This window comes from Harpia harpyja, chromosome 12 (assembly GCF_026419915.1).
Source record: "Harpia harpyja isolate bHarHar1 chromosome 12, bHarHar1 primary haplotype, whole genome shotgun sequence".
NCBI classification, from domain to species: Eukaryota; Metazoa; Chordata; class Aves; order Accipitriformes; family Accipitridae; genus Harpia; species Harpia harpyja.
In genome coordinates, this window is record NC_068951.1 from 36,424,569 (window position 1) to 36,451,673 (window position 27,105).

General features: G+C 39.0%; 1 protein-coding gene across 1 annotated transcript; it reads right to left on the bottom strand.

The window, feature by feature from the left end:
- Positions 1-1,635: 1,635 nt before the first annotated feature.
- On the bottom strand, positions 1,636-10,969 carry ACTL6A (actin like 6A). The gene is made up of 14 exons (XM_052803195.1): positions 10,783-10,969; positions 9,740-9,816; positions 9,375-9,549; positions 8,901-9,001; positions 7,496-7,593; positions 6,674-6,768; positions 6,364-6,470; positions 6,189-6,278; positions 5,938-5,999; positions 5,494-5,608; positions 5,053-5,133; positions 3,974-4,069; positions 2,784-2,870; positions 1,636-2,163 (listed from the first exon to the last, which is right to left on the bottom strand). Exons 1-14 carry the CDS (start codon positions 10,805-10,807, stop codon positions 2,083-2,085), a joined length of 1,290 nt encoding a protein of 429 aa, XP_052659155.1. The 5' UTR covers positions 10,808-10,969; the 3' UTR covers positions 1,636-2,082.
- Positions 10,970-27,105: the final 16,136 nt, after the last annotated feature.

Sequence of the window (27,105 nt, forward strand, 5' to 3'; positions counted from 1 at the left end):
ATGCAATGTTTTTTTGCAGTGTGCAAAATGTTTGAAGGAAGACTGGTAATAGTCTTCTATGAAATTGAAGTAGAAAGGTACTGCTACTGCTCCCAGTTGATGGTAAACACCTACTTCATGAAAGCTTTTAACCTTCAGATGAGATTGTGCAGAAATTTAGAACAAAGTCACAAATACTAGTCTTTCAGGAAGCAAATGTGCTATGCAATATAATCTCATAAAACATGGGAAATTCCAAGGGAACCAAAACTGTAAGAGATAGACGTCTCTCCATCATCTTGACCTTCAGTTACTTCTCTGCATCACACAAAATACCCACTTCTTAAACCAAAACTCTACAGAAAGTGTTTGCTCTCCATAAGGTGCTAGAACATTCACAGATAGCACCATCATACTGTAATTTAAGATACACAGAAGATAAAAGTTAGATTAGACATAATGAAACCTAAGCACATGACACACAAGGAAAGCTTAAAATGCAGTCAATTCATGAAGAGAAACCAAAAAAGCCTACTTTAGATCTTCACCTCTAGCTACAAGCTGTCCAGTCAATCTTAGTACTTTACTGATGCCACAGTAACTTTATAAAGCATTACTCATTGCATCATGCTAAGTTACGAGTTCAGTTGACATTCCACGTTCTACTTGAATGCAAACTAGACCAAGTCTTCTTTTTCCAGTATGACAACGCTAGCTGGTGGCTTATATCACCTATTGTAGCTGACTTTAAGTTTGCCTCATTTTGTGAGAGAAATATGGTTGGTCAATAGCTTTGAAAAATCTGGACCAAACAACTTTGTCTCGAGCAACGAATGGTTATCATGATAAGACAAAAGCAGGTGGTTTTGATAAATTACTTTATTGTTTGGAGGTAATGTGAAACTGTTTCCAACTAGAGGCCTCATCATTATTTACCCAAAAGGTCTTTTAGGATATGAAAAATTTAGCAGTACTGTTTACATTTTTTTTTTTTTTTTAAATCGGTTAAATCCTATTTGGTTTTAAGCTTTTAAGATAAGGAGCAAAACTTCATTGTGTCCCAATACAGAACATCACACAGCTGTAAATTAAAGTAAGCTTAAGAGTAACACAGAGCTGCATCTTGACAGCCAGTTCCTGCTGAAAAAAAAAATTATCTGACTTCCTTCGACCCTGAGTGCACACTCCCCATTGCAAAATGCAGGCACTTACTGACTCTGCTATGAGTCAGCTGAGGGGGCTATACCAGCCATAAAAACCAGTAGTGACTGCCCCTTTGAGTTAGAGCTCCTGTAAAAACATCAAGCCACATCCTGAGGTCTTCTGTGACTATTCTGGGCTTGGACAGACAATTCTTTGCCTTAAGTTCCCTGGCTCAAACAAGTTTTGCTTCTCACCTACACCACAAAGGCATTATATACATTCCTAGAAATCAGTGGAAAGCACTGATTCTTTACTGAAACGAAACTGCTCCATAATAGAGAATTAGCAAACCAGTGCTTAATGAAACATTCACTACATGGAATGTAACACTTCCACAAGACAGTAAAAGTTTACACTGAACTGAGTCACCTATAGTAGATTAGATTACTAAATACAAACCTTCCATTTTTAAAACAAAAGAGTAACTTTCTCTGCAAGTACTCACAAAGTTGCTCAAATATAAAATACCAAATTTTATTTTTTAAGAGAGAAAAAAGAGCAATTTAAGGCCAAAGTACCAGCAAGGAAGACTAATACGTGAAAGTAGACAAGAGGTTTTTAATAAATCTGCGTGGGCATTTGCAAGGTTATGCCTCTATCTATTAGCTCACCTGTAAAGCTGTTCCCAGGAAAAGATACTAGAGAAAATAGATATTTATACAAAATTATAAAATGCTTGTTACATGAATTATTGCTTTACAAGGGATGTAAACATCCTTTTTCTATGATAGTACCAATTAGGTCTCTCAAAATTTCTAAGGTTTGTTAAAATGGAACTTGAATTATGCAAAAAATCCAATATAAACTTTCTACAAAAAAGAGTCCATCACATTCCTGAGTATGCTAAAGCTATAAAACAGAAGGAGCACTGAGCAGGCAGCAGTTTTCACAGTCAGAGGTTTAAGGACATTTTCTTTCTACACACTGTTTCCCTCCTTCTTCATATTCTTGCTTAGAAATCCACATCTGTTGAAAAGTACCCTACAAAAAAAAAAAACAAACCCAACAAAACAACCACAAAACACACAATTAAAAAAAAATAATCAGAAAACAAATGGAGCTGAAGTGAAACATGATTAACTTTTCCTATGATGAAAAACAAGCAAATCTTTACATTAAATGAGGTTAGAGGACTTGACCTCCTTAACTAGCTTTTCCTTTGAGTTTTATATTGCTAGCTACTAAACTAAAGACAGGAAGGTGCAGTACTGAAAGCTGATTTCAGTCTCCCTTTCCCATACTGCTAAATTAATCCCCACAAACCATTTCAGTACTCAGTAACTTGTAGAATTAAGCTCAGGAATATGATGCAGAAACAGGTTTGCTACGTTCATGGTGTACTATATACATATCATTTCTGGATAGTGTATGTCAAGCCTGCACCTTGCCATTAAAAATGGGAGAACATGGCAAGTTATTTTTTGATTAGAAATGCTCATGTTTTGTTTTTTTTAAATAGATTCTCTTCACCTTACCACAAGGATAGACAAGATTATTATTGCTAGGGTGGCACAAACCCTGCAACGCACACTTAAGCGGAATTAGCTTTTTCGGTGACAGTGCTGCTTAGCATAGCAACGTAGTAACACAGGTTTACTAACCAAAGAAGCCAAAATTGAACCACCAATCCATGAGCTGAACCTCCGCTCCACTGTTGTGTTGTTCGCTATCAACTTCAGGCGCATGCTCTGAATAGAAAAGGAGGTAAAATGAAAGAACAATCAGACAAACTGTGGGCTGGTGGCCTTTAGGGACAAGAGAAGGACAGCACAAGGAATTTGTGTATATACCAACATGCAGGTGAAACAGGTCAATTTTATTAAACTTGCAATAATGCTCATCTGCCCTGTACTTAGAATTCAAGAATAGCCACAGTGGAACAGAACATGTATGGCTTTTATCTTGTCTCCCAAGAGGGAGCAACAGCAAACGCTTAAGGTTGGAAATAGGGCAGGTAGAGAGCAATAATACTCACACTATATATTGTCATCTCTAACACTGGGCTACTTAAAACGTGCAGTGGGACTAAAATGTCTAACATTGCTGAACTTAATTCACCTAGTGCTTTTTAGACCCATTCCTTCCTTTTGCTTTAAAAATGCCTCGTAGCAATAAAATCTTTGTATTTCAGTGGGTTCCTCCTCAGGTATTACAAGAAGCAGTGAGTAACTACCTTTCTCAGTTTCTCATAACATTCATTTCAGAGTTGCTACAAGTAGAACATTTTTTCTTGAATATGAATATTCAAGAAATATCATAAGCTATATGTGCTCTCAAGAACACAGGTGTAAGGTATTAATACTTGCTTTGACATCAAGTGATTAAAAAAGAAAATACAAGTATGTTAAATCACCAGGTTTTATCTATGGGTAGGTTGAATTGCCTGTAGAATCTAGGAAGAACAATTCCCATGACAAAGTGACAAGACCTCAGGCAGAATGACTGAATATGCCGCAAGTTAGTCAGCAACACTTCAGAAGAGAGGCCATCAAGGGAAATAGTGACTGTCGCTTAGGGACAATTACAGAACTTAGAATCACAATCTGAAAGCAGGAATGGAGAAGTAAAATATTCAGAAAGCAGTTGCAATATCTGCTGGAATTCATTTCATACAAGAACTTTTAAAGACTTCTTTCTTTTCTTTAGAGAAGGAGATCTCTTGCCCCACAGAAATCTCTTCAGCTGTTGGGTTCCTAACAATGTGGAAGCTATGATACATGCATGTGAACTTATGTGACAGAAAAGCAGAATGATAAGTAACTCAATGCAGTAATTTAAAGAGTTGTTTTACCGGTGGAGTTTTCTGAGACAGCTCTCTGTTCAATCTGTCTGTGAAACTCTGTATTAGAGTGTTTCCACCTGCTACAATCACGCTGCCATAGAGGCCCTAAAAAGAGAATAAGCAGCCTACAATATTAACTCTGAAATCATTCTGAAAACAACCATTTCACAGAATAGAGAGGAATGGCACACAAGTACATATAATCAACAGCAATAATACAATCACTTGATGCCAACAATATTACCTCTCCCAATCCAATTAATTTTTTAGTCACCTGAAAAATATTTCAAGACAGCTTAATATTAAACTACACAAAGACAGAAGCTATGTGATTAACGGTTCTAAGTGATTTCACAGAATATTTTCTACTACAGAGAACCCTATACCTACAGATATCTCCTGTAACCACACGGTTGGTTTTCCTACAGCTGGATATTCCAACCACACAGGAGAACCCCACAGCACTGCGACAGTTTTCAATCTTACTAATGCTGCAGTTGGTGAACACAAACCACGGCCTGGCCTACTAAGCTTGCCTGACATGCCAGTTAAAAGGAAAAATTTTTTAAACAACCCCCATGCAGTCCTTATCAAACTTGAATATTTTCAGGTTGACATCTGAGAAAGTTAGAACATAGTTTTAAAAAGGAAGTTTTCCTTTAATACCTCTTTTCTTTCTTCTAATCTCTATAAAAGTTCCATATGACTGGTTATGTTTAGAAAGTCTATCTGCCACGCCCAAAAATCTGAAGATAACACTCAAAGTTATGAACAGAAAATGCTCATCTGAAGCCAATCCAATGCACATTATGCAGTGTCAGCCACAAAATCTGGACATAAGCTATTTAAATATAGGTAGAAACATCAAGTAAAAGTAAAAAATCCTGATTTAGCATTTTGTAAGACAAAACTGTAATTGTACATATTCCTATATACAAATATGTAATACTTAAGAGAATTATTCTAATGTGTTTATCATTATCCTAGGAAATCCACGTTTCCTCATCAACAGTGTTCTAGTCCCAAAAAATTATATCAGCACAAAAATATCTATGCCTTAAAATAATACAAGTCTGACTAACACTTACCGGCCTGATGTCTATATCACACATTCCAACGCTTGTTGTGACAACGTGGCTCACACCCAACATCGTGTTACCAGATAAACCCTAGAATTAAAATTAGTAATCTACACATCATCGCTTCAAAAGAGCAAGGCATATGAAAGCCCTGAATGAGTTGAATTTACAAGTATTACTAGAGAGGGAGCTAAACATTACTTAGGGAAGGAGGAAAAAAAATAAAATTCTTATTTTCCCATTCAGCTCATCACTACCCATTTTGAACTACATTTCGTCCTTTACTTGCCCAACCCTAATACAACACAGGCAAATTCTACCCCCAAGAGAACCACGCAGTGTGAACACACACATACAAATCATGAAATTAAGAACATCATACAAAAGGAAGCCATGTGATAATCTAGTAATTTAAAGCCTTCTAATTACTACAAATCATAGTTGTTTTACCTTTACATTAGAAGGGTCAAACAATCCCTCAGGGATTTTTAGACGCTCAGCACCAAAGTCGCAGTTATAGCCATTGGGGAACTCGTAATGAACTGTTGGCATCTGTGCTGCTACCCTAGAGCATCAGTCAGAAAGTTAACACATCAAAGCTCTATGTAAACAGGATGTTAAGTTATCTAAGTAGCATTATAAACTAAGGTTTCAATGGGAAAATTGTGATTGAGATGACTTACACATTCCATAGTATTTAGTATGATCTCATGCATCTTGGAATATTAAATAAAAAACTATCACCTGGATGTATACTGTATTTCTACTTTCAGAAATAAACAGTTTTTATCTAAAAACTTCTTCTGCAATAAAGCCAGCCAACAGCAATGAACAGGGTAAGCACCCCATGCACAACTGATAATTAATTTTACAAGAAGGAAAACAGTGACGTACTGTTCATCATAGGTTGAATCTGATACTTGGAGGACAGAAGCTTGGAAGTCCTGAATGACACACTATGGAGTTAAGAATAATATGGTTATGAGAATGTCAATCTTCAATTTTATAGAATTTATAGAATTGATACTGACTTTTTAAAGTTCTTCTAAAGTTTTTCTAGTTCAAGAGGAAACCCTGATATACTCACAAAACTTCTTTATGGGAGGCCTAGGGGAGTTTGAGAGTGGGAGAAATGACCTACTTACATTACACATGTAGTTGTGCCAAGACCTAGTGACCTGGGGTAACTTCTCTTTTCTCTTCCAATTTGCTGGTGACCCCTCACGAACTGCCTCCTGAGATTGTAGGAAACATGATCATCAGTTAACCATTTAAGCCTCTCCCCAAGCAAACACTTACTAAATAAAGTTACTTCCCCACCTTTGAAGCAATCATATATGGAGGAATTATCTCTATGTTCATTTCCTGAAACAATTCCCGGCACTGCATAGTAATAAAGTCTCCTGCAAGTGGTGATTTTACAATACCTAGAAGACAAAAAGAGAATCAAAAAACCAAAATCATCCCACCAACAAATAAACTCTCCCTACAAACTATTTGTCAGTGAACACTGTTAGGGCTTTTTTCCATATTTAAGGGGATATTTAAAAACAGTAACAAAACTGTAAAAGCAGAAAGCTAGCTAACTCAACCTTGACACTACAATGCTGTTACTCATGAAAACGTTTACCTTGCTGAAGTACATATCCATCATGCACTGGAATAGCAGTGGTGTGTGTTGCTCCGCTATCCAAAATGAGACCTGTAGATCTCCCATTAGCAAAACTAGCCAAAATGATTAAGGAAAATATTGTAATTTTCACTTTAGGAAAAAACGTTGCCATACAGTTAGCGCATAACCAGGAATGAGGACCATGATGTGTTATTCCTTGGCTCTACAAAAGGATTTGCTGTTTGCCAGTGTGCATTGTCTTTCTAAAAAGCACACAACCTCATAGAGGGGATGGCTTTTAACTTCTGTCTGTGAACTATCCTGAGCTTTGGACGTACAAAGGTGAGACTTCACATCAATATTATGCAGCAAGCTCTAAGTACATCCAACTCATTTAGACTCTGAAGCTGAAAACATGTTGTGAGTTTAAAATAATTACAAATATTCATCTTAAGGCTATGGGAACCTCAAGCTCTAATTACTGTATTTAGTAGTCTGGACAGCACCATTTCAGGTCTGTACTATTCTTACCCATGGTATACAAAGGGGAAAAAAAATTAGAAAGGTGGGGGGGAGGTGGGGAGGGGAAAGATGATAAAGACAACATTGCCTCCAAGGAAAACAGTCAGATTGGGAGAACTTCAGAACTAAGCTCTAAAGCTTTAAAGTTCAGAAATGGAATGTGTTTACTTCCTCCTTAGATGTTTATGGAAAAATTAATTTGGAAGAAGAAAAGTTAGACATGCTGTTATACTAGGAATTGCCTAGAATAAGTTTACCGTAATTTCCGGGGGTGGCAGGGAGTGGGGTGGGGAAGCAGTGAAAAATTCCAAAGGATACGCTGTTAGAACAGCGGTTTTACACAAGAAAAAAGCAGGGATGTTGTAGTGTTCAAACATCAATTCAGTCAGTTTTTCACGCTTTGCTCTAGTATTCCACTAGAAGAAAAAACCAAACCAAACCACAAATAAGTGACAAAAGGAAGATATGTTTATCTTGAGGATCATGAAAGCACACTAAAGGAATGCTAACATAATAAAGAAGTAATTAGAATTATTATGGCCACGGTTTCAAGTCATATCTAAATTACTAGAAATTTGCCTCTATAGAATTTTCTTCTTTAGAACCTTTTTTATTCCAATTCTACTACAATACATTAATGCTTATCTATCACACAGAATCAGAAGTGATACACACTTATTGTTACAACAGATTTCTTTACACTTCTATAGCTCTTCCAGTACCAGTCTCTCAAAGAACTCTCTAAAACAAGTAACACGCCCATTTTACAAGGGGAAAGATACATGAAATAACTTGCCCAGTTGAAAGAAAAATAAATCCAGATTTTCCTGTTTCCAAGGTATCTTCCTACAGTTCTACTGTACTTGTGATTAAGCCAGGATATGTATCAAATATTCTACACATTACTGAAAAAGTGAAGTTTTTTCCAAGCCAATACATAAAAGTAAGATTAGGTCTGTAAGGAGAATGTTAATGGGAACCTCTATTCAGACACCCACTGAGCCATCAAACATGAAATAACCACTCCAAATTCATCCATACTCCACAAGCTACAATTCTACACAAGGGAATAATGAAAAAGAAAATCCTTTTCATAAGATTTTATTAAAGAAAGGCATAACTTTTGTATGAGATGTCTACCTTTTGTATTCTGACTTTAAGATCTGTCCTTCAAACGCTGAGCATTATTAAGTGAAAGAAATCTTGTCCACCTATTTTCCCAGAAATTTGTATTCATCCACTTCACTTACCTTACAGGGCCATTTACAGAAATGAAGACAGAAAAATTAAAGCTTCTCCATTATAAATATTATTCTCTGTCACGTAATATTAGTTGTAAGGCTGAATGAAGTGACAGATTTTCAATAGCATTTTATTAAGTGTAACTTAAGAAGACATCCAAACATCTTTTTGTTTTTATTCTAGGCAGTAATTTTTTTTTTAATTTTGTCTTCTTTTTGATAAATGAAAAACAACAGCACATTGTAAATACTTTCTAACAGAACTCATTCAAAGTATTTCAAATTGTTTTCTTTTTTAGACTTTTTTTTTTAAACAGATTACTTTCCAGAACCTGAAAGTATTTTAAAATTGTTATTTCTGTAGCTAAGTCTTAACACTTGAACCTACAAGCCAATATCAGACTTGTCCAAAACTAATGTTTGTAGAGTCAGCAAGAAGATACAGTTGAGACTTATCAAAATCCAAAGCTGCTTTTACTCACTGGTGCTTCGGACATAAGGACAGGATGCAAACTTGCTTCAGATTTAATATGCATCTTGTAAGTGTGATCCAAAATTGCCTGGAAACTATCCCAGTCTTCAACTGTAACAACATTGAAGCAAGCAGATTAGTTACCTCTAAGTTTTGTTCCATTTCATAAATACATAAAGGTTTTCCAACACTTTTTTTGCATAGACCTCTTCAGTCAAAAGCTATCCTCAGCAGCCATACAACTCCTTTAATAGCGTTGCAGAATTCTCTTCCTCTGTAATCATGATAATCATAACATTTCAAGAGTTATGCTGAAAGTCCACTAACACTGTAAACCAACTATACTTCATGCAATGTGTAAATCAGGCATCCATTCTTCTGGCTTCTGTTGCCATACATAGCATCTGTTTACATGAAAGCTATGACTTTTTGCAGCCTAGCAATGCTATTTTAAAAACAGGTAGAAAAAGACAAAGCACCATACTCATTCCATTTTTTAAAGGTGAAATGGCCTCCATATTTTCCCTTGGAACTCTCAGAGCATTGGTGTCTATGTAGTAAGTTGGGCCCCCTTGTTTGCCTTTGTCACCATCTATCTCCATCAGAGTGCTGCCATTGTCCCTTTCTAGCACCACACCAATGGCTGTTGGAAAATCAACCTGTAAGGCAAAAAGGTAAGCAGTACATGAGAATTATTAATGTTTTGGGTGGTTTTTTTCCTCATAAATTCTGAGCTTTCCTTATACAATACAGTCAGAACAAAACCCAGCATATTCTGAAAACTCGTAACTAACAAGACCTAAAGCATAAATTCAAATTGCATTTCCATTGAGTTACACAGATTCTCACCTTTGGACAGTCCTCGCCCGCATAGCCTGCTCTCACTGTATACGAGCCAATGTCAAAAACAAGAGCCCCGACTTCATCTGAAAAGATTGTTAATAAAGAGATAGTGAATGGTTATTACACTCTACTACAATCCTGACCCTTCCCTGCCCACTGTCTGTTTTGCTTGCAGAAGAAGAAAAACAAGTCAAGGCATCTTTTTCAAGGCAAGGAGAAAGTTCTCTATTCAGAACTCCAGTTACTGGAGAGCTACTAGAGGACTGCAGACAGGCTTTTGCTTGGACATTCCAATACGTTCCTTTAGCATAAATAAAAGGGGAATTTTAACAGAAGAGGGATAATACAGTTGCATCCAAATAGATTACAAGATAAAGCTTTCAAAAGGTGCTCGCTTAACAGTCACACGAAGCCAGACGAGCCCAGACCTCCTGGGGGTGATCAGAATTAGAATGGCGGCCCTGAAGACACCAACTCTGTAAATGCAGGCTGCCGCACCATGAAGCGCCCTCATCCCTTGCGTGTACGGATCCTCGCTGAGGTGCTCTGCACACCCTCAAGAAAACCAAAGTCTGAAACAAAACACCCGAACTTTAGTCCCGACGGAAGGGTGTGCAGAAGTGCCCTGGGAGGAAACGACACCCCGGTTTCCAAAGCGCCGGGTCTTCTCGGGCCACCCTGCACCCCAGCAGCGCTAATTCAGCCCAAGGCCACGGCTCGGCCGGTCTCCGGGGGAAGCATCTCAGCGAAAGGACGCCGGGAGGGACAGAAACAAGGCCCGCAGCCGCCGCCTCTTCCTCACGCATGCTGCCACCCCACCTCTAAGAAACGGAGGGACCGGGAGGGCTCCGGCTCCGCTACGGACTTGTGGGAGAGCCGGGCCGCGGTCCCCCCCCCCCGCCCCGGGCTCCGGGCCTGAGGGAGCGGCGGGGAGGCGGGAAGCGCCCGCGCAAGGCTCGCACGCGCCGCCTCACGGGACGGCGCCGAGCCCAACGGTCGCGGGGCGGGGGGGAGGGGAGGACGGGCAAGCGAGGCGGCGCCGGACTCACCTCCCCCGTACACGCCGCCACTCATGGCTGCCGCTGAGGCCCGCGCCGCCCGGCCCCGGTGTCCGCCGGCTCCTCTCCTCGGCGATCCGGCAACAATAGCGCCTTCGCCCCTCTCTTCGCCGGCGACTCAGCCTAACCTGCAGGCCGCCGCCTCGCCGCCAATAGCAGCGCCGCTGCCGCTCGCCCGCCCACCGCGCGGCGCCCCGCCGAACCGCCGCTCCGGCACAAGGGCCAATCGCGACTGGAGGGAGGCGGGGTTATGCCGCGGACAGCCAATCCTGAGGCAGGAAGCGGAGGGCGGGCAGGCAAGCAAGCAAGCAAGCGTAGGTGCAGTGTGCGGGAGCGGCGGTGTGAGGAGAGTGGTGAGGAGGGGAGGTGTGAGGAGCGGGCCGGTGAGGAGCGGGAGAGCAGATGGGGGGGGGGAAGTTGAGGGGAAGGCTGCTGGCTTCGGTGAAGAGGGGAGAGGTAGCCTGGGAGTTCTGAGGGCTCGTGGGGTGGGCTTGCTGCCGGGTGAGGGGATACGGAGGAGTGGGGTGAGTAGGGAAGAGACCTTCTGGGGGACAGGGGCCGGCTGTGGAAAGGAGTGACAGTTACTGCAGCTGGGCCCTCCTTGAGTCTGTCCCCTGCTGCTGTCACTGCTCCTGTGGGCTCTTCCACTGAGAATAAAACGTGTTTAAAGTATACCTTGATACTCCAAACCTGTCTTGTTCCTCTCCCGCTTGTGGCACTCCTTTGCACCTCAGACCTCCGTCCCTGAAGCTTGTCTGGATAGTTGGGCACTTCTGATTTGCCAGCTCAGCTGCCAGTTTAGCAGTTGAACTTGTAATTAGGATTTCAGATCACTTTATTTGGTATCACAGTTCTCAGCCAAATTTGGTGTTCAGCCAGAACAACCAGAGAGGGGGAAGTCTAAAGTTGTAGGAATTAAAGGAAACAAAAGAAAGCGACCTCAGACATAACCAGAAGTTAGCATTAGAGAAGACTAAAATTCTAAGTGGAGAATAGGGGATTTGGCTTAAAGTGTAAGCATCCCTAGTGTGCACCTTTTTGAATCCCTATATAAGGGTGTCAGTTTTTTGGAGGGGATGGAGAGCTGGTTTGGGCGGGGGGGGTGTGGCCTACTATAATCATGGGTGTTCAAGTTCACGTAAGACATATAGCTTATTTCTGTAATACTGTAGTAAGGATCTCCAAGCGATTAGATTTAGTCAGCATAATAGAATGACGTTTCATTTATTACATTTACATTTACCTATAAACTCTTACATAGCACAACAAATCTTAATAAGAATTAATTATTGGACTGTAAATAATAAAAGTGTTTCTTCTGTTTTCACCGTAAGACAAAAATTAGTGCTATGAGTCTTGCTTTGTCTTATTTTGATGGGGCTTTCAGAACTTCCTACAAAGCTTTGGTTTTTTTCTAAGTTGTGACTTAAGTTTCAATTATATGTCCTTATTTACACTGAATTTAATCAGTGAGGTAAGAAGAGAGATAAAATTTATATTTGGTGTACGCAGCAGTTTTATTCAGGAAATTTGTAAAGCTGTAGTGATGAGAACATTATTACGAATTTCATCAAACTTTATGCTAGTGAAGGAGAAAAGCAGCCTAGGTGTGTGTGTTTGGACTACAGGTCCCGAGATGCTGCAGTTAACGTTAGGCTGGTGACCAGCAGTCCCCCTTTAAGTCTCATCCTGAATCAAAACATAGCAAAAATAGTAAAATCCAACAGTAAGGGACAACCAGTTGGGTGGGGTTTTTTAAGCACAATTATGAGAATATCAGGAGGTGACTGGACTTATCAACTCTCAAGGGCAAGGAATTTAATTTGACACACTGTTTTATTCTCTGTTTCTTTAGTGAGCAAACATAATTTTATTGTGCAATTAAGAAATGTGAAGTTTTTACATAAGTTATAATACAATACAACTGCAAAATATAGGTGCTAGCATTAGGAAGATAAATATAAATACTGCTGTTTCACTAACTATACCTCATAAAGTCAGTGCACCTCGATTTTGTATTATGAAATCTTTCAAAGTTAATGTGTTATCATGATTTCCAGTATGTGGCACTAATATTCAAGGTAGAGTTGTTTGAGGAGGAGGAATTAATTGCAGATGGGAAAAGCAGTTCAGAGATTTGGAATTACAATGCTAGAGGATCTTCATTTAACTCCTGCTTGTACTTTATTTTGTAGTAATGGTTCATTGTATTCAAACGATAATTGACACTTTAAGCCAGATCCCGTTCTCTGCACAAGAGCTGCTTATGATTGATCTGCAAGCCAGAAACAAACACAGCATTCTGCTGCTTTATTTTTCTTCAGTATTTCTTCAATGCAGAAGAATTCCTGGTGATGCCATCTGAAAACGTTTGCCAGGGTAAAGAGGCTTGTGGCTGTGTGAGGCATGGACAGAGGGCGTGCCTGTACTTGACTCATCTTTACCGCTCCAGTGGCTGATCGGGACTGATAGTAAGAACTGCAAGGTAATGTGCACTGGAAATCATGCTGATATCTAGAAGCCTCAGGATTTGGCAAGCATAAGGAAGTAAAGCCAAATCTGTGTAATCCTCAAGAAGTCTGGAGGATATGGGGAAGGAAATTTAGACTGACAACTGTCTAGGTCTTACTTTTCTCTGCCTTGCACCATTACAGGCATTTACATCAGTGGAAAGTGTGTAGAACATCATCACTGTGGTTTGATAACATTTTACAATGACTTTGCTTTCCAGCAGTGTGGATAACCCTACAAAGTTCAGTGCACAAGAGAAATAGACTCCAGGCACCTTTTTTCAGCAGAGTCCAACCTTGCTTAGAGAGATGCAAATCTAGGATTATTTCAGTGAATTCCTGCACATCATCCTACATTTGCATAAGAGCAGGTGAAATCTAGAGTTTTGCCACCACTGTCCATAATGTACCCAAATACTTTTGGGGTTTTTTTAAGTATTTTTGCTTAGCTTCCTCAGAAGCAAGGATTATAAAATCAAAGTCGATGGAAACAATGAATGTATTTTATCTAGGTTCCCATATTGGTACAAATGGCCATAGTATCTCGGCAGAGTTGCAGGTGTAGGTATAATGCAAATTATGTGCTTTTAATGGGAATATCACATACTGATTTACTGTATGTGACATTGTATATAATAACTCTAGAGTCGGACACTAACATAAATTGTCCATAGGAATAAACAGAAGTATCATTTTAAAAGTGAGGCATGAATCAAGACACCAAATGATGATGCTTTCTAGTAAGCAAAAGTTAATTTCATCAGCGATAGTCTGGAGAATCTGAAGCTTCCTGATTATTGCTTTGAGGTTTTAAAAACTTTATTAAGATGTAATTGTTTCAAGTAAGTGCATTCACCTTTTTGGTAGTATAAAACAATGTAGAAAATGATGCATATGTCAAGCCAAAACTGAACGGAATGATTTTTTGTTTCTCAACAAGCTGCACTTCCCCATTGGGTGGCTGATGGCCTGTTGCTTTTGAACAGTGCCATACAACTGCCAGTCAATCTCCCAGACTGCGGTGCCAGCTTTGAGATGTGGCAGCAGACGGGCTGTGACAATGGGTTATTCATAATGTCTGTGTTCCTCCTTGTTTCTTGATTGCAAAATGCACATTAAAGGTTTTAGTTTTCTTATTTTCAGAAGAGGTCTTAAATGTTTATGTGAACTAAAAAAGAGTCTGTAGGTGAAAAAGCAAAAAAATCATTAATAGTCATTCACTCAAGAACTTTGTATGACCTCTCAACTGTCCACTATCTTTGCTAAGGTACTTGAGTACTTTGTCAATTTTAATACTTCCCTGCCTTACAGGGGTGCTGTGAGTATAAATACACAATCATCCTCCTTCTGCAGAGAAAGAGCTAGAACACAAACTAAATGCTAAACCTCACTAAGGGGCCTCAGCATTGCCATACCTGACCTTTAGGTTCTTTCCTCAGACTGGAATTCAACCGCTGAACTATGTTTCATATAAAATGTACTAAAGACAGACACCTTAAACCTGAGTTTGTGACAACGTAACCACTGTACAGGATGCTTGGGCTTAGCGGTTGAAAATGCTGAGGAGAGGAGGTATGTCTGAAATCTTTCTGTGACTCCAGCAAGGCAGTCACGGGGATATATGTTCCAGAATCTTCTTTTGGAGCTGGTGTGTTTAACTTGTCCTTTTGTAAAAGACCCATGACTCACTCTTATTTTAAATCTTGATTGAAGGAAGAGGTAATGGTGCTTGCTGTTAACATACAGTCAACTTTCCATCACCAATAGATGGCCTGACTAGGTTTTTTTGGGGGGGGGGGGGGGGAGGCGTGAGGAAAGAAGAGAATGTATGCTGAGATTCCAGCTGACTGGCTGGAATAATAGCAGCTAGGATACACTGGAGAATGGGATGAAAAACCGCATAATATTAGTGCTGCTTTGTTGTTCTGAACCGTAAGTCGTTCCCTGCAAAACCAAACTGGAGGAATCTGGACCAATTCCCTTATTTAGCTCAGGGATAGTATGAATTCACAGAACCAGATTAGCGGTGAAAGTGGTGCAGCAACATTTGCCTGGAACTGGTTCTGAGGTGATAGGTCTGCTGGGCCAGAACTTAAGTGCCTGTATTGCCCTTCTCAGATGAGTGTCTTGTGTACATATGTATCATTTGGCTCAAATTTGGCAGAATTTACTGTTTCAGGCTTAGTGCTTGGTCTGTAGTCACTTTGGATTCTTGCAGGGCTTATTTGCTTGGCAGCTGGGCCAAACCTGACCTGGCTCAGTACCTCTCATCTGTAGAAACAAAGCTACTTATAGTTGGGAAGCCAGCTTAGCCTGATAAACAGAAGATCTTTGTGTCAGCTGAGCCTTACCATTATATCAGGCATTTTGCTCCCCTGCGCTTCCTGCTGCTAGAATGGAAATTTGGCTATAATAGCTGAGCAGGTAGCATGGAGTACAGATCTCCTGTTTCTTGGTCAGATGCTCTGCCTTCAGCCTCGCAAGGTTCAAATTCATATTTCCAACTTTCCAGGAGGGTGCTGTGTTGCCTCACTAGCAGTTTCAAACTGTGATACCATGCAGCTAAGAATCATGGGTCTGTGCAGCCAGAGGTAAGGAATCCAAAAGCAGAGCCTGCTGATTAACCTACTCCTCTGAGAGAGAAGAGCCCTGAGTCCCTATTTCTGCATACACATTCTTTATTGCGTGAAATAAGGCAGTCTTGGGAGTAGAGCTGTAAGGGTGTGCTTATCTTACAAGTGATCTTACAAGAGTCGTGACGCTTTTTATGTTACCTTTTCAGAGCCCTGTTAGGCTTGGAATCTTGGCCTGGTTTACTATAGAAAGCTGTTTTCACCTGACATCTGGAAATGTTTGTTGTGAAGGGGAGGTTTTGGTGTAACCATGTCTGTTCTGTGCAACGTTTGTTCTACCACCAGGAGAGGGCACAGGCAAAGCAGAGGGCAGAGACACTGGCAATCCACATCAATGTAGCAGGTATAAATAAAGGTTTGGAATACAAACTAGAGTAGCACTATTTCTACTGGGTTTCAAAAAACAAGGTATTGGCTTCATTTTCTAGATTTATGTATTATTGTATCACAAAAAAAAAAAAGAGATTGTTATAAACTTAATTATTAAACGGTAGTGAGGAAAAACAATATTGTATTTGCTGAATGGGCATGTTTGCAAAGAGATTGTCACTTTTTTCCTGAATTCATTCAGGTCATTACTATGACGAGTATGTACTTTATCATCCAAAATGAGTATGTAGAGCAATGCAATTGCACTGCAGCAAGAAGTCTGATGCAGAAAAGGGTGTGCTTTTATTCAGGAGACACCGATTTATATGGGGAAGGTTAGGATTGCAGTGCCTTATCTGAATATTTATTCACAGAAAGTCTGTATTCTAGGGCAGTCGCGCTACTACTGTTCAAAAGTATCAGCTGCTAAATTACAGCATCAGCACACATCTGTATTAATACACTCCATTTTAAAAGGTCATTGGGGCGGCAGATAAGATCTTTGCATTATTTGATGATCATTGAAATTGCTGTAACATAAGTTCATGGCATTTTTAATAACTATGGTAAGAATTCTGATTTTTAGATCACATGCAAATTTATAATCCCTTTTATTTCCACTTAAGTGGTTATCTTGGAGTCTGATTCTTCTCTCTCACCACTTTTACACTGGCACAGTGTCTTTTATTTCAGTACAGCAGAATTGTAGCCAAGAGGTGCATCAGGCCCAAGACATCTTCCTTGCAAGTGAAATTGAGAGGAATCAGTGTTTCCAAGTGTTGTCAGGGAAAGTTGTGGTACAGTGCAGAACTTGACAAGTTCTGCAGATGATGAGCTTTCCTTGAGTCCTGATATGTCAGCTTATGTGTGTGGGTAGTCTTCATTATTTACTCTGTTATATGAAAATTAGCTATGGCATAGGGAATACTGGCTAGGAGGGTGGTCAGGGATGTTCTTTCTTGCAGGACATAAACAGCATATAAGAGCACCACTCCATGACAGTCTTGGTATTTTGTATTTATTCATTTCTTTAACCTTTTAACTATAGAAGGCTTTTAGGGGGAGAGTTTTATTATCAGTCATGATACTTGTTTTCTTTGAACAATCAAGAAAAATAGACAAAGAAAACTGTCTAGCACTGTGGGATGCTTGTGGTAGGGGAGAACTAATGTGAGCAAGTCTCAGGTCTCTTTAAGTCTCTTTAAATTACTGCTTTTAGGAACCTGGGCTTATGCTACCTTTTTGATTGGTTCCGCAGATGATAACGTTGCAGCATAAGCTATATTATATTAGTTGACAACAGATAATACGTCTAGAACACAGACTGCATGAATATCTTTATCCTAGTAAGTGCTTTGATCAGAAATTTTTGCTTTTTGAGACACACAGAAGAATCCAAACATGAAACACAACTGGAGAAAACCAGGCCTTTTAAGCTATATTTGCCAGAAGCTGCTTATTTTCAATGGCTTGTTTAGATCTGCCGTAAACAGAGTTGTGAACACAGTTTCTCTAAGTGTACACTAGTGCTTTCCTGCTCACTGGTGCTAGCACAGGGATAGCCAGTCCTAGGTGCTGAGGATCTATGTTGCTTACTAGAAGTTCTAGTGCTATATGGATCCTGAGACTGTGTCACCTACCAGAAGCATGGTTCAGTTGACTTGGTAGCTGATGGTTAATCTGAACTACCAGCTCTGAAAGTAAGTCAGCAGAGACTGCAGGTGACACCATCACTGGTGGCCCGTATGACCTTGTCCTGTCTTGTGTTGGAATGGTTGGGCTTGCCACTGTCCTCTCTTGTCAGAACTACTCCAGTTTTCCTGCCCCAGGGTTCCCCAGCTAAGGTGGTTGTCACCTCTTGGAATATTTTGGCATATAGTTTATGGGGTCTTAACCGTAAGGTCTCTCTCAGGAGAGACTGATCTGAGTCGCAAACGTGCTAGATGACAAATGCTGGAACTGGAAGAAAGATGGAGTGAGAGTAATGAATTGCTGGGTTTGGATGCATCTGTGTTAACGGGCAGACTGTGTCTATAAATTTGATTCTAATTGAGTACTAAAGGATACTAACATCAGTGTGTTCATATTCAGATGTTTGCATTTTCTGAATGTTAGTACTTTCTGAATGTTAGTACTTTCTATTCCTTAGTTTATCTCACTGAATTTCACTGTAATAATGTTGCCAGTTAAAGCCAAATGATGGGAAGGCCAGAAAATGCTGAAAGCCTATAGTTTCTGCTACTAAGGAATGTTGTTATCTTTCAACACGGACATCCTTGACATCAGCTAGTCTAGCTGCAATATCACTAATGGAGAAGCGCAAAGACACTAATAATGGGTTTGGCATCATCTGACAAGGCACATATCTGTCCTCCAGAAGGACAGAGAAAGAAAAAAAAAAATTATTTTGCTTACTCAACAGTATATTGTTCAGAATCATATTCATAGCTTAGGAAACAAAAATCATCATTCACCCCTTTCTGACATTTACAAGACATGACAGTGCCCTTATAGAAATAATATGTTCTGATAGTTTTTTTTATTTTCTGTAACTCTCTGGCATATAGTGCAGTGGGCCTGCTAAAACCTGAGCTCAATTTCTCCAGCTAAAAACCAGATGGGAGTAGACATACCTAAGAGGAAGGACAGAACTTGGAAAGTATGGAGAAGGCCCTGTGTGATTGTCTTTTACGCCAGGTGACTACAGGCATGTTTAAATGTCTGGATTTTGCCACATGATGCATTTCACAAGCATTTAAATGGTTGGTCCAGAAAAATGCTGAACTCCCACTGACTTAAGCGAGCTGATCCTTTGCTGGGATGAATGACTTAGAATAAAATCAGTAATAACTTACTTACCGGATGATTCCTGTCTCCAATCTGTTTTTAATTTAATATAATATATTTAATATATATCATTATATATATTATATATTATATAATTATATATTAATATATAATATAATATATTATAGTTATATTGTAATAAATATAATATAATTTAATATAATGACCAATTTTTAATTTAATTTTCTAATATATTGGCAAATTTTATCAGTGTATGGAAAGGATTGTTTAAGGATTGGCAACCCAATTTTCCATCAGGCACTACATATGTTAGACTCAGCAGCGTGGCTGACACAATGTCACGAAATGGGTGTAAGATTCTGTCATTGTGCCTCTTCCTAAGACTCCATGAGAAGCCTTGTTCCCTGACTGCAGCTCTGCATCAGTGTCTTCGCCTTCTCCTCATTCATTGACTGGATTTGTCCCCGTTGTGCTGCCCAGAACATTCACATGAGTCAATCTCACATGCTGAGACAACAGCAAGTTGGTAGGGTTGGATATGATAAAAAAAGCTGAAGGTTTTGTTAAGACCATCTGTTTGCAAAAACACAAAGTTTTTGTATATTTAAAAATACTTTTTGGTCTTATATCTAGTAACATTTCATACAAAGTATGTCCATGACGGACCACATTTGTTCTTAAAAAAGCAAGTTTGGGAACACTGATGGTAAGATTTTGTTCTGTTGTGGTAATGAGTAGAAGGTAGGTGGAAAGTTTGTAGTTGGATCTTAATTTCTGCAAAGGGTAATGGTGGAAAAATGGGAAGCTTAGATTTGGACCATCAAAGAGAAGATTTATGGGAAGCCTAGAGCATACATTGGCCATCTACATATTGGTGAACTTTGCCTTCTGTGCTTTCTAAACATAAAATAGTGCTTGCTGTCCTCCTGTCAGGAAAAATGTAGTATCAGAGGTGATGCTACGCTGAGGTTTCACTTTGCTCAGATCAAGATATTTCTGTCAATTATAACCCAGCAGAACATTTGCTAGTATGACGTTTGCCAGAGTTTAAATAATTAAAAATGAGTTGTCTGCAGTAAATAAATAAAGTACACCTAATGGAGCATTATCTTTTGAATATCCTTTCTGTTCATTACCTGTTTTGTCATAAATATCAGTCACTTGCAATGGCTCGTTCAGCCTTTTTGGAAAATTCTCATGATACAAGTGTACTGCCTTCTTCCTAATTGCAGGGCGATAGTAGATTTTGAAAATAATAAAAATAAAGCCCTTTTTTATATAAATCTTTTCAGTGGTAGTACTGAAAGCTCTTTTTAAATGAGTTAGAATCTTTATTCGCATTGTGCAGCTCGGGAAACATTTTGTGAGAACTCATCCAACAAGCTAGTAGTATAGCTGAGTTAAATGACTTGGGTCTCCTTAAATCTCAGCTCACTGCCCTAGTCGTGAGGACAATCAGGGACCCTGCTGCTGATTTAGTTCCATTTTCTCTCAGGTAGATGGTGATTCTGTACAGATCTAACACTGACTGGAAACAAGTGAAAAAAGAAAGAGTGAAGATACTTGTCTTTCCTCTTCTTACTCTGCTTCCAAATTGTGGAGCTGGACAAGATTCAGTCACATCTCTAGTCTGACCAACAGCAACCAGAGGGTAAGGCTAATTCATGCTTAGTGTCAGTAGGGTGTTTCCAGGTGCAGAGCAACAGTGCAGCAATGTCATGCCTTTGCCACACGCTGAAACGGAGGTCTGTGTGTGTTGCTACGTCCATAAGGAAATCTCACTATTCCAGAGCAACTGTTCCGATAAAGGTTTTTCTTTTACATCAACTCCATTATTTGGCGAAGTAGTGCATGTACTTCTCTGTACAATTATCAGATCAGAGTCTTCCTTCTGTTACACTTAGAAAATCATATTTTAACAGTATTTCTTTGGTAGAAGTATGTACACTGCACTTAATACGCTGATTCTTCCTACCTTTATAGCTTGTTTGCTCTTGAAGGACCTGGGTTTAATTTTTTAACTTGGGTGTTGGCAAAGTTTCTTGCCTTTATTCTTGTATGAACAAGCTGGGCTTCTAAAGCCTGTCTATCTTCTTCTTCAAGGACACCTAAATTTGAATACGTCTAAATTTCAATGAGTGCTGAATTTTGCTCCAAAAAGTTTTAATTAATTGATTTTAGGCAGCTAGGTACAGAAACATCCTAGTTGCAGCTGCTGGTTACTTCTATTTCATTTAAGGTTTGAAGTGGGGCAGAGTCCAAATACATCTAACGTGTTTTCATCAGGAGTTCATCAGAAAACTCAGTTGTCATGGTAGAGCCTTTTCCATCCAACTTTTACGTAATAGCTAAGTAGTTAGAGCAGCTACCTCGGTTCGCTTACTTCCTCAGTTCTTCTTATTTCATCTCTGAGAATTGTGCCCTTTCCTTTAGGTTATAAAATGATCTGAGTGCTAATGCTTTCCAGTATGCTCTTTGAAAGTTGGCTTATGTGCATTCAGGAATCCAGAAATCCTGAGGTCCAAAGAAGAACAAGTAAAAGGATGTCTGATGCTGAATCGTAATTGGTAACATATGCAAGCAGGGGTGGAAGATGCTTTTCTTGGGTTTCGAACCCAGAATTGCTTCAGTTTTACTTAATGGTATAAAGAAGAGTGGTGCAGATGCTAAAGAATCTCAAAGCAGATTTCCTTTTTATCTTACTTGTGATTTTTTCTATCTAATGGTGGAAGAATTAACCACACCCAAATTTCTCTAGCTCTGTGATGTACACATCATAGTGTGGTCAAATTCACTGTGATCATGCTGTGCAAAAATAAGAAAATGCTTTTTAATTGCTCTGATGTTTGGCTAGAATCATGTCTTCTTTAGGCAGAGTATAGTTATCAGTAAATACAACTGCTAATGTGTTTATTTCTAATAACATAAACACAAGAACTCATACAATTTGTACAAATGCATTGTTAGGGAAAAATGAAGGTATGAGAGTAATGTGAATAAATATAATAATAAGTAACTTTACATAACAATAAATAAAGTGAAAAGGAATAATGAAAAATACATCCACTCTTGTCTGAATACCACTGTGAGCTATTTTAATGGGAAATGTTAACAGAATTGAAAAAAAAGAATAAACCCAGTGTCTGAATTATTAAAATCATCAGAAAGCAATTTGCTTCAATTAAAGACTTAAAGATGCTCCCAATGCTTTGATTAAGAAAAAAATTAGAAAGTTTCTTATTCACCTCGGCAGGCATCTCTGCAAAATGGAAGGTGCCTTGTGCTCCTCTGAAGCCATTTAATGCATATATGAGCATGGATTCGCAGAACTATCTATAATGCATATAGTGCTTTCTGCTCTCAGTGGCTTTTTTCCCACTCTCTTTACGTCATTTGCCATTTGTGAGGGTTGCCAAGGTAATGACCAATCATCCCTGGAGAGATGCCTGCTAGTAAGGACAACATAGGCTTTCTCTTTTTTAGTATTCTGCAGTATGTATTTGAGAGCTATTCTAGCATCAAGATTGCAGAACTTTTGTTTAGTTAGTAGGGAGTGAAAGTTTACAGAGTATGAAATAACAGCTTACAGCTATTGAGGTAAGTGAGGATTTTTCTTTTCTATTTTATTAACAGCTCTGTCTGGATTTATTCAAAACATTGAGCATCATTACCAATTTTTTATTTTTTTTGCTATACGTGTATCTGACCTTGAAATTAGTAGTAGCAGAGAGGTTTTGCCTAATTTGAACAATGAAATCTTAGTAGTGCTGCATATACAGCAGGTCAGGATTTTATTCTCTTTGTAATTATGAATCCCACAGACTTTCTTACCACTACATTCACCATATACATCCACTCATCCCAAAAATATTTTCAGAAGAATTAATTAAAAACAAAAACCCCACAGTGTGTTGTAATGCAGACTACAGAGCATTAACTGTGGTTGCCTGTAAGGCAAATGGGAAGTTCTGAATAGTTTTCATTGTACTGTATGTATATAATAGGCCACATCAACTGGAAACTGAAAATCCAGAGCTGAGCCCTAAACTATAAGATGTTGAAGATGTTGAACTCCTCTTGTTTTTAAATTTTGTCTATTAAATAGACACTTGCAGGCTCATGGGCTAACTCTTTGTTCACCTGTGGGCAATGAGAAAATACAATCTCCAGATTGCAGAATTTTTTTCTGGAACTGATGCTATCAGTAGAAGCTGGTGGTGATAAGTGCCCTGCAGAATGGGCCCAAATTTTGTTCTTTTGCATATGAGGGCACATAAATAATACATAGGAAAGGAGGCAAAAAAAAAAAAAATCCGTTCAGAAGTTCCCAATGACCTCAGAAGTTTCTGTGAAGTATTTACGTGTAATCTGGGTTATGACACATATGACTGAAGTGGTTGCTTTGGGGTGGGATGATTCTTTTTTGTTGTTGTTTTAAATGAACTACGTTGGAGTTATTTTGAGTCAAGAGCATGTTTGTTGGTACAGTCCCCTGTTTGTGTGCCGGCTTCCTGGGAGAAAGGGACAATCGACGAGGTGGTTGTATTGTTTTTCTGTAGAATTGCTAAGGTATCAAAGTTCAAAACAGTTACTGCCTCATCAAAATTACTATTTGCTGCTTACATGTATTTTCACCTATGTATGTGCTTCATATCCTGGCAACCTTACATGTCGTGGTGGGCATGACATACATTAACCAGAATAAAGCACATATATTTATTTCGCTCTGTTTCCTGCTTAGTGCAAATAAATACAGAGTGTGAGTTTGACTCACACTTTTCCCCAGTGGAAATATATATTTGGGGCATTTAATTTAGCATGGTAAATTCCAGTTGCTAAATTTTAGATGTTACTATGTGTTCAGATATGTTTATGATAGCTTTGCATTATCAAAACAACTGGAGGACAGCAGCGAGTCTGGATGTGTATATATGAGAGAAGAGAATTGAGAGTGACAATTTTAGTCTGAGGTGAAAATGATCTTTTCATCAGGCTGTTGAGAAAGTATGTTTGTTCAGAAAGTAGACCCGTTTCCTCTTTCTAAAAATTGTTACTGTTTTTTTGAGATATCTTTTCTGGATATCACTTTTAAGCAGTTTAAGATATGAATAATAGTTAAATGCTTACACTGGAGTTAAAAAAAAAATCAGTGAGATCAAAGAAAATTTATCATTATCTAATGTTCCTAATTTATCAGCATTCCATATGATTCTACCATTTTTAGTAATCTAGGAAGCAAAGGCACAAAACCATAATTTTGTATTATTCTAGGTGGTGTCTTATGACAGAAAAATAACATGATGACAACTAGATAAGGCCTATTAATTAGTAAAGTAGGTTTTCAAATGAGAGATTCAGAGGTAAACCTTTCTGGAGAAGATGGTGGGTAGCAAGCCTCAGTCTTGATCTTTCTGTTCACCTTTTTCCTGTCTATCTGCTTCTCCATCTCTCCTTTTCCAACTTGAAAATGCTTTGTGACTGTATTGTGCAAAGAATAGCATTTGCTTTCAGACAGTGGGACAGAGAGACAGAAGCTGAATGGAGGAGAAGGGAATGAAGTCTACATTGTCAGTTGTTCACAGTATAATGTCTGTCAACAATTAGGGCAAGGCATTTGTGGCTCTGAGGAGTGATGCAGAAGATAGGTGATTCTGCAGCAACAGGTCTGAGAAATCAGGAGGCAAACGGACTGGGAGTAATGAAAGCAACCTGTAAGGTTAGGTGAAACTAAGTGGTTTTAGCAGTGCTCATACTGGGAGTGCAGTGAACTAACCAAGTAGTAAAGAGCTCCAGGGAGCAGGATAGGAAGAGACAGGGTTCCTGGAGCATCTTGATGAAGCTGGTATGCAGGGTTTGGGGTGGTAAGCGGGGGAGGGTAGGTTGGATAGAGACAGACACTAAAGTTTGAGATGCAGTATTTACCCATGACACGGTATAAGTGCTGTTGAGCAATTTGACCCTTTTAATGCCATGTCTATTGCTGGAAACTTTGGAGTGGTAAATTCCACTTGTTTCTTTATCTTCTACTTTTGAATACATAGGAAACAAGAGGAAGAATTAACAGCACAAATTGATCCACTGATGAAAAGTCAGGCTTCAGACCAGGATGATAAATATGGCACAGCCTGGAAAATGAGGAGATACTCATGAATGGGAAGACAAGTTAGGATAACAAAAGAGAAGCAGTGCTTATCCTAGAAAGATTGAGACATGCTGGATAAGTGCAAGAATATATAAAAACATTCCGTAGCCGAAACTCCTCATCCCTTGAGAAACAGAAGGCGAAAAATAAATAAAGGTGAATAATCATCGAGTGAACAATAGTTTGTAAACACAATGTATGACAAAGCAAATAATTATTGATAACAGTATTAGTACTATCACTGCACTGGACAGCTCAGCCTAAACTGTGGCCTTTGCTGTTAGAGGTTAACTTTCCCGAGACCTGATAGATTATTTTATCTGATAGGTGTCATGTATCCATGATCTGGCATTACCTTTTTTGTTGTTTTTTTTAATTTTGGTGGTTTTTTAATTCGTGACTGTGGTGATTAATTAAACCATCTGATGAAAAATTTACTAATTAATTTTTATCTAACCAAAGCCCTATGGTTCTGTGTTTTGTTGCTGTTGTTTGGAATCCAAGCTGTTACTGTGTTACCTGGGCCTGACTGTCCACTGCTATGAATAAGCATAGCTCTATTACTTCTGAGATCTGGTGACATAACTCCAAAACTCTGATGTGAAATCATGAAATGCATGTATTCAGGGCATTAGAGAAATAATTTAATAGCATGAACTTAGTTAAAGTGGCACCAGAAGGCACAGAAATAGCTACAATACAAATGTCTGATTTTATATTGCCAGTTACTGGCATTTTTTAAAAAGAGTGGTGAAAATGTGCTTTATCATCCAAAGCTACAATCCAGGAACACAGTAAAGGCATGCAGAAGGAAACTTACTGTTACTTGACCAGAAGTATGCATAGTTAGGAAAGACTGAAATTTAGTATGTATTACAGTACTTTTCAGCATCTTTCTTAAAGTGCATGTTAAGGTTCACCTTGAACAAGTAATTAGAGAGAAAGTGTCTCGCGATTTAAAACAGAAGTGGTTGTCAGAAGGTGGGCATTTTAAAGCACTTTACTAAAAGCTTCCAATTTATACTTTTAGTCCTATTTTCAAATGATTTAACTTGAGTTTCATTGCACATCTGTAGGCTCTAAGTTTCAAAGAGACATAGATGCTTTTGAACATTGGAAAACTTATTCCTGAATTGTTACATATTTACTGAATGATGTTGGACAAGTCCATTAGACACTTTAGGGCTTGCTTCTTCCCATATGTCAGCTGGGAATAAGTAGTATTTACCTTATAAGACTATGGATGTTATCTGTTATTCTTTGAGTAGTCCTGTTGTTCAGGGCTTAGTTACTTAGATATGCAAAGTACTACAACACACAGCTCTCTGAGATCCCCCAGTTCATCTTGTTTTTCTATTGTAGTTACAAGGTCAAGTTGAAATAATCCGTGTGATTATAAGAACTTGTATGAAAAACTTTCCTGGAGAGCAACATCTGTTATCTGGTGGTAATAGTGATTCAAAGGAGCTCTCTGGGAAGAGAATACAGTCTGTCTCATATGCACAGGATGACTCAGTAGTTCACATTTGGAAAGACAAACATTCTCCAGGCCTTACAAATGTGATCCTGGAGGCTCATTACATGCATTATTACATGCTTTTGTGAAGCTCTCTGACACAGCGCAATGTGAATGTTTCTGGCAGCCATGATCCTGTCTTCCCCAGAAGCAGAAGTGATACGAAATGATCTGCAGTGGCAGTGCTGCAGACTGATTCTCATTCCCCTCTGATTCCTCAGTGGCAACACTTGTGGCTCTCATTTCACATGCTTGGTGATAAAGCTGAGTAAGGGGTGTAACACCTAAGGACTCTAACAATGGCTGAAGTCCCGGAGCCTTGTAAGTCCTGACACA

Coding starts and splice junctions, on each gene's coding strand:
- ACTL6A (XM_052803195.1), bottom strand. CDS start 10,807: ATGAGTGGCGGCGTGTACGGGGGAG. Junction 9,817..10,782: donor TGGCGGCGTGTACGGGGGAG/GTGAGTCCGGCG, acceptor CAATCTTTTCAG/ATGAAGTCGGGGCTCTTGTT. Junction 9,002..9,374: donor ACCTTTAAAAAATGGAATGA/GTATGGTGCTTT, acceptor ATGTTGTTACAG/TTGAAGACTGGGATAGTTTC.